Source organism: Helianthus annuus, chromosome 9 (genome assembly GCF_002127325.2).
Source record: "Helianthus annuus cultivar XRQ/B chromosome 9, HanXRQr2.0-SUNRISE, whole genome shotgun sequence".
In the NCBI taxonomy this organism is placed as follows: domain Eukaryota; kingdom Viridiplantae; phylum Streptophyta; class Magnoliopsida; order Asterales; family Asteraceae; genus Helianthus; species Helianthus annuus.
Window position 1 is genome coordinate 87,391,282 of NC_035441.2, and position 12,116 is coordinate 87,403,397.

The following is a 12,116-nucleotide window of genomic DNA, read 5'->3' on the forward strand; positions in this document are numbered from 1 at the left end:
CCGTGTCTTATTAAACACCAAAACATTTATCATTTGATAGATTTGTTACTAAACACCAAAACATGCCTGATTTGTGTTGTAAACACCATGTATCATTTGTTATTGTCTTATTCAACATGTATCATCTGTGATTGACTTATGGAAAACATGTATTATTTATGTTATTAAACGCCATAAAATAAAATGCCATAAATCATGTTTTATAGGCGAAGGGAGGTTGAGATTGAGAATAAATGTGCACACTGGCAAGGCCCAGAATGCCAATAAGAGGAAGGCATTAAGTCAGAATGTTGAGGTTGAGGAAGAACCATATCATGAGTTCAGTGGGGCTAGGGTTTTGTCAAGAGTAAAACCTACAAACTTGACTGGTTGGTTTATAAATCTAAACCAAAATCAAAGAAAGGCAGTAGAGCAAATAGGGTTTGGTGCTACACTAAAGTTGAAAATAGACACCGTACCGACAATGCTTGGGTACTGGTTGGTTGAAAATTACAATGAAAAGACAAACACCCTAAACGTTGGCAACCATACCGTACATATGAATGAAGAATCGATATACTCTTTAACGGGTATACCGAATGGAAGGGTGCCCGTGAACATGAAAAAAAGACCAACAACTAAATACCAGGTGGTGGCTGCGTGGAAAGCACAGTTCGAAGGGTTTGACTGGGTTAACAGACCAAGTGTGAAGCTCTACTTTGATGACATTTTGCCTTTGATTCATGGCTGCAGAAGAGACTTCTGCCTAAATTTCCTTGTAGCATTCTTCACTATAATGGGGCATGCAAGTGATAATGCGGTTGTCACACCCCAACCGATGGCGGAATCATCAGGATTTGGCATGATGCGAATAGGTTGCTCGGGAGAATCCATAACAACTAATTTAGTGACAATATTTAAAGGGTTCGATATCCCATACTATTAAACAAATATTTCAACAAAAGTCATCATAGATTACGAGTTTCTCAAACAACAAAATAACGTAACATGACAAATTCTCTGTTTGATTTAGGTGGGTTTCTAGACTTCCTAAACCAATTCCAGCAGTTTCCATCAACCTGTTACATACGTTAAAATAAAAGTCAATACAAAATGTAAAGGTGAGTACACAAGTTTGCATAAGTATAGTGATAAAAGCATTTACGCATAACTAACATGTAACACGTAAGGGGGGCGAAGCAAGTAAGCTATCAACAATGATACAAGCTAACCAACATGACCGCGATGTAGAGTATGCGCGACACGTGTTCACCACTGTGAGCACATGAAGTAAGTAAACCTTAACAACCCCTAAATAAATAGGTGCTGGGTCCAAACTGTAGTACCATCGTTGCTAAGGATGGTAGGGCAAATCATCACTGCGTAAACATAGCAAACAAGCATTTAAGTAGTCACATATAACATGCGAGAGCGGTTAGCATTTGTAAAAGTGTTAAGCGTTGTGATTTTTGTTTTTAATAGAGAACGTATGTAACACCCAAAAGTGCGTTAAGCGAAAAAGGGTTCGAGTATACTCACAGTGCGTGTTTAGCAAGTAAACACGGCCTGGAATGGATTGAAGGGAGCGCCGGATCAGCCTACGTACGGGAACAAAAGTGCATAAGTCCTCCAAAGTGCTGAAACGGTTGAAATCAGAGTGTCAAGTGGGATACAGAGGCTTCGTACGAAGGGGGCTTCGTACGAGTGTTGCTTTCGTTGTCCAAAATCGAGTATTCTTCGCATCTTTCTTCGGGAAATCGAGGGGTTCATCCCTCCAGCCTTAAGCTACTGATTAAACTTAGAGCCGGAGAGGTCTTTGACTGAGTCAAGGGTGAGAATTGGGCTGTGTACATTGCGAAGTCAGTGCCTTCGTACGAAGTCGGGGCTTCGCACAGAACAGTTCAGCTCACACAAGTGGCTGTTTTTGCGTTCGGAGTTGTGTTTTCGCCTGAATCAGATGTATTTTCGAGTTCTTTTCATGACGGTTTTGACACCGCTTTGTCCCACTATCCAGTGAACGAAATATGTGTCGGTATTGGTCCGTTTTTGTGTAAAAATCGAGTTTAAAGTAGTTTTTTTTGGAACAAACACTCGATGAGTGCAAGATAGTCAGATCTACAACTTGGGTAGCCAAAGCTAAACTTAAATCACTCTTTCAAGTGTAGATCCGTAGTAAAATAAGAAGTTTTGATTAAAAAAAAAAAGATGAAGGTTTACATAGAAATAGAGAAGTTAAGATGAAAAAGATGAAGTTTAGGTGAAAATAGTGAAGTTTGGATGAAATCGGAGATAAACTCGTGTAAAATCGTAGTGGAAAACGTTGTGAAACATGTAAAATTAGTAGATCTTACTTGGAGAATCGAAGGTCAGCAGGTTGGGAGTGAAAATGACAGCATTGGTGAAATGGAGAAGTGAGCTTGGTATTTATAGAGGAGTGTGGGTGCGCACAGGTGCCTTCGTACGAAGGCCTGCCTTCGTACGAGGCCAGGTGCCTTCGTACGAGGGCAGGTGCCTTCGCACGAAGCCGCCTGTTTGGCGTGTTTCGCTTTCGTTTCGCGTGTAGGATGCTCGTTTGGTGCGTTTTGTTGCGTTAGTTAGTGCGAGTTCTCAAGTATTTTAGCGAGACATAAGTGTTGTGTTTGCGTTGCGTTTTAGCGCGATAAATCGAGTCGCGAGAGGGAGCGTTTTAGCGTTTTAAGCAAATAAACAACACAAATAACATTTAACAATTAAACACACAAATAATACAAATAACATAAATAAATCCGCGTTTCGAGTTTGCGTTGCTATAAGCGTTCAAGTAATAACCGTTTAATGCGATAACTGCGATAAATGAGCGATATAAAATGCGTTTTAAAATGTAGTTAACCCATGGTAATAATCTGAATCTCAGAGTACAAGCGTTTACGAGTAAAATAACGGTAAAAAAAGAACAAGGCCCATCAGCCCATCTCTTTCCACACCACTCCGGCTATAAATAGGAGTCTTCACTTCAGGTTTAAGGATCCACTTCCTTGCTCTCTCACTCTTAATTACATACTTATATCCTCAAAGCAGATACTTATTTTCACGCCGGAGAGTGGTCACGAGGAGAACCCCCTTATTCCCCTCTTCGTAACGAGCTTAAAGGTGTGTTTAGTGTTTTGCAGGATCATCACCATCACATCTTGAACGAGACAAAAAAGATTAACCTTATTTGTCGAGACACAAACCACAAACTAATCACCGATGTTTCTTCAGCTTCTAAAGCCCATATGTATTTGGTCCAAAAATGCCAACGACATTGGTGTTAAAGGCATCATAAGCTCCATTGGAGGCCGTTACGGGAAATGTTTTGACGGATAAAAGGTTAACTTTTTTTGAACGGCAAAGGCTTCTATGATATATAGAAAAAACGGACCAGCAAGGCTGTAAAACCCAACAAACAAAACAGAAAAACAGAAAACAACGAAACACAAACTAAACTATAACATCGCTATCATTGAAATCACACCATCTCTCCCAATTTATGTCCTTAAATTTCGACATGCGCAGGGTGTGAACAAATGCAAGTATTTGTTACCGGCTATGCAAGACACTGGTGTGTGTGATCGAAGATGTGGATAACTAAAAGGATGACGTGTCAGCCTAATGTGTACTTCTCATTTGTTTTGTTTCATCTTGGTGTAATTATACAAACAAATATACTTTATATTTAAATTTGCAAAATACATGTTATAACAAGTCCTCCAATTTCTTGTTTATCCAGCATACATAACAAAAAATAAAAAATAAAAAATCTAACTTCGTTTATGAGATTCTAATTTGATTTAGGTGTAATTAACTCAATGCCACCCATGAAAGGCCTTAATGGTTCAGGAATAACAACAGATCCATCCTCTTGTTGATAATTCTCGAGCAAACACACGAGCATGCGTGGAACTGCACACGCGGTTGCATTTAGTGTGTGGACAAATTCTGGCGGGCTTAAATTCCGCCCTTTACTCTTCTTGGTATTTGTCGGGGGGCTTGTTGAACTTTCAGGACGGTATCTTATCCCCAATCTTCGACTCTGGTAATCGGTACAATTTGATGCACTTGATATCTGCAATGTACAAGTTGGAACAAACATAACGACAGCTTCTTAACAAGGTGTACAAATAATTATATAATGTGTACCTCTCCATATCGTCCTAAACCTGGCATCCAGGCTTCAATGTCATATTTACGATAAGCAGGTGCACCTAGATCCTCAGTTGCCATATCCAAAGTTCTGTCAAGAAATTCCAAATATATATCAAAACTAATATTCAAACTTCCATGAGTTTTCAAATGTAAAATCATCACACTTGAAATGAAGTCCCAATTTTGAAAAGAGTTCCTCTTCGATTCCGATTAGTTCTTCATGGTAAGCATTGCTTTCCTCAGGTCGGCACAATATAAACATTTCCACTTTGCTAAACTGGTGCACTCGGTATAGCCCCCTGCTCCACAATAAATATATATTCTAAGCAGTCAATAGCGGTGCTATAGCGGTTAGCGGACCTCAGGGTGTGTAGCGGTCCAAATAGCGGTTCCGCTATTAGCGGCGCCAAATACCGCTATAGCGGTGCTATAGTGGTGCTATAGCGGTGGCCTATAGCGGTTATAGCAGTAACGGTGTTTAATTGTGTTAATTCTTAAATTAAATACTTCAAAGTTACTATTAGTATTTGATTTGCGACAGGTTTTTGATAATGGAATGATATTACTATGAATTTTGATATTGCTATTAATATTTTTCAAAGATATATTTATATGTATATAAAAATAGATAAATTATGCACGGTATAAAATTACCGCTATATCACCGCTATAACCTATATATCATATAGCGGACCTTGACCGCTATTCGATTTTGGACCGCTTTAACTGCATAGTATATATTATACCCTGACGAACAGGGGTGTAAACGAGCCCAAGCCACTCGTAAGCTACTCTAGATTGCTTCGCTAAAAGCTTGGATTGAGCCGAGCATAAATGAGCTCAAGCTCAATTAGAGCCATTTTAATAAATGACTCGAGCTCAAGCTTCATATACCGAACTTGACTAGACTTGCGACTGTAAATGGGCCTACTAATTATATAAAAACAATAACTTTTCTTTAATATGATGAATATATAATTACATGATATAGGGTAGGGATATGGTAAAAAGTGTTTAAAATGTGAGAAGGGTGAGAAGTGTTTTAAACCATTGGATATTTGATCTAATGGTTGAGATCAATAGGGTATAAAAATGTAAATTGTGTTTTAATTAGAAGGACCTTATGTAAAATTGAAGGGCAATACTGTCTTCTCAGATGTTTCAAATATGGTAACCGTATCCTACACAACCAAAACCCCCCATTATTCTCCTAAAAACTAGCGACTTCCCTTTAAAAGTTGATAATCCGATTTCCTTGACTATTGTAAGACACTATACAGTTTAATTAACAATAATCTGTTGATTTAAATCAGTTAATAATCATAAAACACTATGAACCAGAAAATTAAGATGTTTGTATAGAATATAAAACTATTGATTGGGGATAAAACACTATGAAAGGAAATTAAGATGTTTGTACATAATATAACACTATTGATTGGGGATAAAACACTATACATATAAATATAAAAAAATAACACTGTTAATGATAAAACACTAAAACAAAAACTTACCCTAAACAATTCAATGTATAAAACACTATTGATTGGGGATAAAACACTATGAAAGGAAATTAAGATGTCTGTAAAGAATATAACACTATTGATTGGGGATAAAACACTATGAAAGGAAATTCAGATGTCTGTACAGTATATAACACTATTGATTGGGGATAAAACATTGTACATATAACATTGTTAATGTATAAAACACTATGAAAGGAAATTAAGATGTATGTACATAATATAACACTATTGATCATCCATATGACACTATACATCTAAATATAAAAAAAAATATATAACTCTGTTCATGATAAAACACTAAAACAATTATAATTGATGAAGAATTGATGAAGAATGATGCGTACATGAAATTAATTGATAAAACACTAAAATTCGAAAGAATCCCTAAAATATCTCATCGCTAGTTTTTTTGGCAGTTATCTTGGAATCAATTAATTGATAAGAATGGAAAATTACTAATACACCCTTTTGAATTAATTAAGATAAAGGACACTTGTCATTCCCAAATTATTTTTCACACTTCTCACAAAGGTTGAACTTTGTACAGGATCCTCTACCACATGATATATACCTATTATTGTATATATAATTTAATGATAAAAATAAATAAATAGTGTATATATTATGTTATAGGAGAAGTATATTACTTTCGAGCCGGGGGTCTCACTGGAAGCAGCCTCTCTATTCCTACGGGGTAGAGGTAAGGTTGTCTACATCTTACCCTCCACAGACCCTACCTTTGCTTTGCTATTGATGGGTTTTATTGAGTATGATGATGATGATGATGATGATGAGAAGTATATGGCTTTGAACTCTATTGAGTTGGCTAAACCCTATGTAACATATCTAACACCTACTTAAAGATTCGGTAACATATGCATTGTTTTAGTGCAAAAATGCTTGTAACACCTACGTAACATATGTTACATCCGATGTAACATATGATATTACTCATGTTATGTTAAAAGTTTAGTTTTTTTTTTTAACAAAAACTTATAATTAAAAAAAACTCAGCTATTTTTGGATTTTTTCTAAAAAGCCGCTTGATAATATGCATATTACATGCCCTGATTTTTTTTATAAAAAACACGGTTTTTACGCTAGGGTTTAGTCACTCAAGTGGGTTTAATATATATATATCCACACCCATATATTATTATCATATATGTATTCAAATTAAATAATTAAAATAAAAAATAATACGGGGAAGCTTGAGCTCGAAAAACTGTATATAAATAATTAAATGAGTTAATTACTGTTTTCATCCCTGTGGTTTGTCAAAATCACTATTTCAGTCCATTAGTTTAAAAATTGTGATTTCAGTCCCTGTAGTTTCACTTTCGTAACCATTTCAGTCCTTGTGGTTTCACTTTCGTAACCATTTCAATCCATTATTCTGTTAAGTACAGGGACTGAAATGGTTATGAGCTATGTAGCACGGGGACTCCATTTATGTGGCCGTACCCGTGTCGGGGACGGAAACACCATGGGTACTCGTCGGGGATGTTTCCTAAACGTTTCCAATGTCGGGGATGTATCTGGTAAAAGTATCCAGCCCGTTTCCATTTATTTTTAGGGTTTTTACCCTTTCAAATTCCACAACCGGCCATTAAATAAATAGACCTATCATATTCGGCTTCTCTAATCTCTAAACTCTCAAGTCTCATCATCTCTAATTCTCACTAGATGAACCAGAATTTGAAAAGATTTGATAATTACCTTTGGAAGATGTAGTATTTTTGGAATTTGTTTAATGTATTTTTATTTTTTTATATTTTTTTATTGTTGTACCCGTATCTTGGAATTTTGAGTTTTGCCGTTCCTCGTTCCCGTGTCGTCCCCGTACCCCGATCCCGTACCCGTTCCAGTGCTACTTAGGTTATGAGGTGGACTTAAATGGTTACGAAAGTGAAACCACAGAGACTGAAATCGCAATTTTTAAACTAATGGACTAAAATAGTGATTTTTGACAAACCATAGGGACGAAACAGAATAATTAAATCTAACTAAATAAATAATAAACAATAAATAAGCTGAGCTCTAAGCTCGAGCTCAGCACGTTTACAACCCTGTTAGTAATGAATCAAACATGATATAGGTAATTATAACAATTCATACCTAGTAGCAGCACCAGCAGCTCCAGCTTCGGTACGAAAGCAATGGGAAAATGCCACATATTTTATTGGTAATGATGAGTCAGCAAGTATAGAGTCCATGTGTATGCCCCCAACAGGGATCTCTGCTGTCCCGATAAGACATTGATCACTGCCCTCAATAGAATAAACCTGTGTGTTATCTCCACGTGGTTGGAACCCGCATTTCTCGACCACTAAAGATCTTGCAATCTCTGGGGTTGTTAGAGGAATAAAACCCCTTTTCATAACTTCTGATAGGGTCCAGTTTATAAGACCCATTTCTAACAGGACCGCTTCATTCTTAAGGTAATAGAATTTTGACCCACTAACCTGAAGAAACAAATCCAAGCTTAGGTTATATTATTAATAAAACCAATCAGATATTATTAACGAGTAAAGTACACGGATGGTCCTTGTGGTTTACTAAAATTTTGGATATATTCCCTAGCTTTCCAAAAGTACACGATGGTCCCTGTGGTTTGCACTTTGGAACACATTAGTCCCCAGCCAACAATTTCTATAGGTTTTAGCATATGTACAAGTTAGGGACTAAATGCGTTACAACTTGCAAACCACAGGGACCATCCATGTACTTCTGGAAAAAGCTGGGGACTAAATGCGTTAGTACGTTACAAAGTTCAAACCACAGGGACCATCCATGTACTTTTGGAAAGCTAGGGACCACATCCAAAATTTTGTTAAACCACAGCGACCATCCATGTACCTTACTCTATTATTAAGTCACAACTTTAGTTAACAATATTAGAAACCTGACATTAGATTAAGCTTCTACAACTAAAAATAACAAAATAATACCTCTGCAGCTGCATCAAAATCAAAAAGATCCAACTCTTTCCCGATTTGTACATGGTCTTTGATAGAAAATGTAAAATCACGGGGTGTACCCACCTATAAAAAAAAATCATGTAGTGGTTAAGACTCTAATTAAGAGAAAAAGCAGGAATAAAAAATAACAAAAAAAAAGAAAGGAAGATACTGTTTTCCTAATTGTTGAACTATCTTCTCCGCCAATTGGAGCATCTGGATGTGTCATGTTTGGGATGCATTGTGCTTCCCGTTGAAGCGCGTCAGTAAGTTTAATAAGATCTTCTTCCAGTGTAACCAGTTTTTCCTTTAAATTCTTTCCTGTAAATAATAAATGAAGGGAAGTCAAGGAACCAAAAATAGGAAAAAATAAATAAATAAATAAATATATGTACATACCTTCTTCTATGAGTCTTTGACGCTCTAATGGTTCAACTTTTCCTTTCATCTTGTTTGCAACTGTATTTCTTTCAAAACGGAGATCTTCAACTTCCTGCTATCTGCGAGCAACAATTAGCTACAACACAATAAACCACTCTTCCTGAGTAAAATTTGCACATATTAGCATTTAAGCTTTCAAAATACAAGAATCTAATGAACACCGGGTTTAGCCACCATACCAAGTGGCTTCAAAATCTTTGGCCATAAGCTCTTTCTTTAAACTTTAAACGTTCTTGTGATTGATATTTTTTTATATTGTTAACAACTGCTGCAAGATGCAGTAATAAACATGATGAAGTGTTCGGAGCAGACGCAACAATATAATGGTGATCTTGAAAGTATGAAGTGGTACTGCCACTGGTAGTCAGGATCATGTGGTTGTGAAATTGATTGATAGTTAACAGAAGAAGTACAAGGGAAAGGTAATTGAGAATAAGGTGGAACTGGAAACAGAGAAAACTTGACAATAAGTCACAGAAACTTTCTCAGACAGTTGAGACCTGTTGAACATGGAGAAATATTGGTCACTGGTGAGACCAAGAAAACGAATTATGGCCAAGTGCTTTTCTTCAATCAAAGTGTGAATTCAATAACATTTGTTTGTGAAATTGTTCCTGCCCTTTGATTATAATAACAATATCTTGATTCAATAGGGAATTGTAAGTTGTAACTGAATGAACAAGATCTTGATTGATCAATGAATTTGGATTTGGGATTGAGAATTCTGATTCAACCGCCCTGCTACCATACTGAAAGCGAAAGATAAATCTAGGAAGAGAATTTTTCATTATCACTCTTGAAAGATGTACATAGCAATAGTAATAAGAAATGGTTCCACATTGCTGAATTCATCATAACTAACATTAGGCTCAGAAGATTGCTTAGGGACTTTTTGTTTACCTCTTAATGAGGCTCTTAATGGTTCAGAACTCTTACTGGTTCAGCACTTAATGGTTCAGACTATCTGTTTCACGAGCAGATGTCTGAATGGTTCAGACATAGACATTTGCCTCTGAATGGTTAAGATTTATGCAGAGTCTGAATGGTTAAGACCTCTAATATGAATTGGTCAGACATTTGCCTCTGAACGGTTAAGCATTATACAGGCTCTTAATGGTTCAGACCTCTTATCGATTCAGCACTTAATGGTTCAGACCTCTTAATGGTTAGAGAAGTATTCCACAAGTATTGCAAACAGTAACTACAATGCAAATTTTGATCGATAAACCCCTAACCTTTTGAAGTTGCAATAACCTCTCATAGAGCTCAATAACCAACTCCAAACTGGCAGTAGAATTCCTGTTCTTTAGGTTTTCTGCCACTGCAGATTTATTCTCTACAATTGACTTAAAATCTATAGCTGCTTTCCATTGAGGCTTCACAACTGCAACATCATTGCATTAGTCAGAAAACAAGTTGAAGATTGTAATATGAAGTGAAATTTGAAGTACCGTGAGTGGTGGTGGAATCAACAACCGCTGCAGGTGAGGATAGTGCTTTGATGAGGTGTGCCGAGGGGGTTATAGTTAGGGTTTTGAAAGGACTACAAATGGCGGATGATGATAGAGGTGCTGTCGATGGAATTGAAGCGAGTTTTAGGGTTTGTATGGTGCTTCCGCCGTAACAACACTGCAGCGCCATCTCTGCTTCTTGTGAAGTGAAGAAGATGAAACTCACAGATGCCGTCCTATCTTTGTGGCCGTTTTGTATTTATCGTTATAATAAACTTCCGTTTTGCTCCCTATGGTTTGGTCACTTTAACGGTTTTGTCCCAAACCTTTAAAAATAGCAATTTTCCTCTAATAGTTTGCTATGGTTTTTCCATTTTACTCTCCGCCTCTAACTCCATCCAAATTGTCTGTTTTTCCATTTTGCTCCCCACAGGAAGCAAAATGGAAAAACCATACCAAACTATCGGAGGAAAATGACTATTTTTAAAAGTTTGGGGCAAAATCGTTAAAGTGACCAAACCACAGGGAGGAAAACGAAAGTTTACTCTTTTCTCATTCATTCATAATAATATTTAAAATAAATTAATATAAATAAATTCATAACAGAGTAAAATGCAATTTGCGTAAGAGTTAATTACATGATTAGTCTCTATGGTTTGTATGAACTACAATGTCAGGTACTAATAGTTTAAAGTCACACTCTAAAGTAGTGTTTGGAATGCAGGAATGAGAGGTGGAATGGAATGGACCATTGTGAGGGAATGAAGAAAATAGTGTTTGGTTGGTCGTTGGAATGGAATTGTCCATTCCAAAATGCATTCCATTCCCTCAAAAATCATTGGGATGAGTCCCCCCTGTTTTTTTTTCCATTCCATTCGCTCTTCACCTTCATTAACAACACCACAACCCACCACCGTTGCTACCACCACCACCGTCATCCGCCGCCATCACCAACCTCCGCCGCCACCCGCCACCGCCGCTGCCACCACCTACTGCCGCCACTCACCTCTGTCCTCGCCACCACCGCTGCCACCACCTACTACCGCCACTCACCTCTGTCCTCGCCACCGCCGTTGTGGCCACCCACCGTCACTACTGCCACCTCTGATCATCACCACCACCCACCTTCGATCATCGTCACCACCATTGCCACTTCTACCTCCGATCACCGCCGCCACCCACCGTCGTCGCTGCCATCAACCGCCACCACCCACCGCCACCACCGCTACCACCTCCGACCACCGTCGCCGCTGCTACCATCTCCGACCACCCCTGCCACCACCATCGCCACCGCCGCCACCTACCTCCACCGTCATCCACCACCACCACCGTTGTATCCACCCACCACTACCGCCCACCGCCCAGCACCGCTGATGCATGCTAGTGTGTATATGTTTTAGGTATATATTTTAAGCTCTTTTTACACTTTTTAGCCAAGTTTTAAATTTATAAAAACACGATATTTACTAACACTAAACACACATATGGGCAAGTGCACCCATCGTGGACGTAGTATAGTGTTGGTAAGATACCGAGGTCGTCCAAGGACACAAGAGCTTTTAGTACCGGTTTATCCTCAACGTCTAATCAAATCA

The 12,116-nt window shown here is 37.8% G+C and overlaps 1 protein-coding gene across 3 annotated transcripts; it reads right to left on the reverse strand.

The window, feature by feature from the left end:
* Positions 1–3,645: 3,645 nt before the first annotated feature.
* LOC110877692 (serine--tRNA ligase, chloroplastic/mitochondrial) lies at positions 3,646–10,797 on the reverse strand. 3 transcript variants are annotated; one of them, XM_022125882.2, is made up of 9 exons: positions 10,522–10,797; positions 10,306–10,454; positions 9,029–9,122; positions 8,802–8,950; positions 8,621–8,713; positions 7,788–8,134; positions 4,308–4,442; positions 4,138–4,231; positions 3,646–4,063 (listed from the first exon to the last, which is right to left on the reverse strand). In XM_022125882.2, exons 1-9 carry the CDS (start codon positions 10,709–10,711, stop codon positions 3,779–3,781), a joined length of 1,536 nt encoding a protein of 511 aa, XP_021981574.1. In that variant the 5' UTR covers positions 10,712–10,797; the 3' UTR covers positions 3,646–3,778. The 3 variants fall into 3 exon arrangements, with proteins under 3 accessions (XP_021981574.1, XP_021981576.1, XP_021981575.1); XM_022125884.2 differs by having other exon boundaries at positions 9,029–9,129; positions 10,522–10,771; XM_022125883.2 differs by lacking the exon at positions 4,308–4,442 and having other exon boundaries at positions 10,522–10,786.
* Between the last annotated feature and the right edge of the window lie 1,319 nt (positions 10,798–12,116).

What these genes read in the sequence shown, in the direction of transcription:
- LOC110877692 (XM_022125882.2), bottom strand. Translation starts at nt 10,711, where the DNA reads ATGGCGCTGCAGTGTTGTTACGGCGGAAGCACCATACAAACCCTAAAA. An exon ending in GGTTATTGCAACTTCAAAAG is followed by an intron (nt 9,123 to 10,305) that starts GTTAGGGGTTTA and finishes CGCAGATAGCAG; the next exon opens with GAAGTTGAAGATCTCCGTTT. An exon ending in GCTGCTGGTGCTGCTACTAG is followed by an intron (nt 4,443 to 7,787) that starts GTATGAATTGTT and finishes ATTGTGGAGCAG; the next exon opens with GGGGCTATACCGAGTGCACC.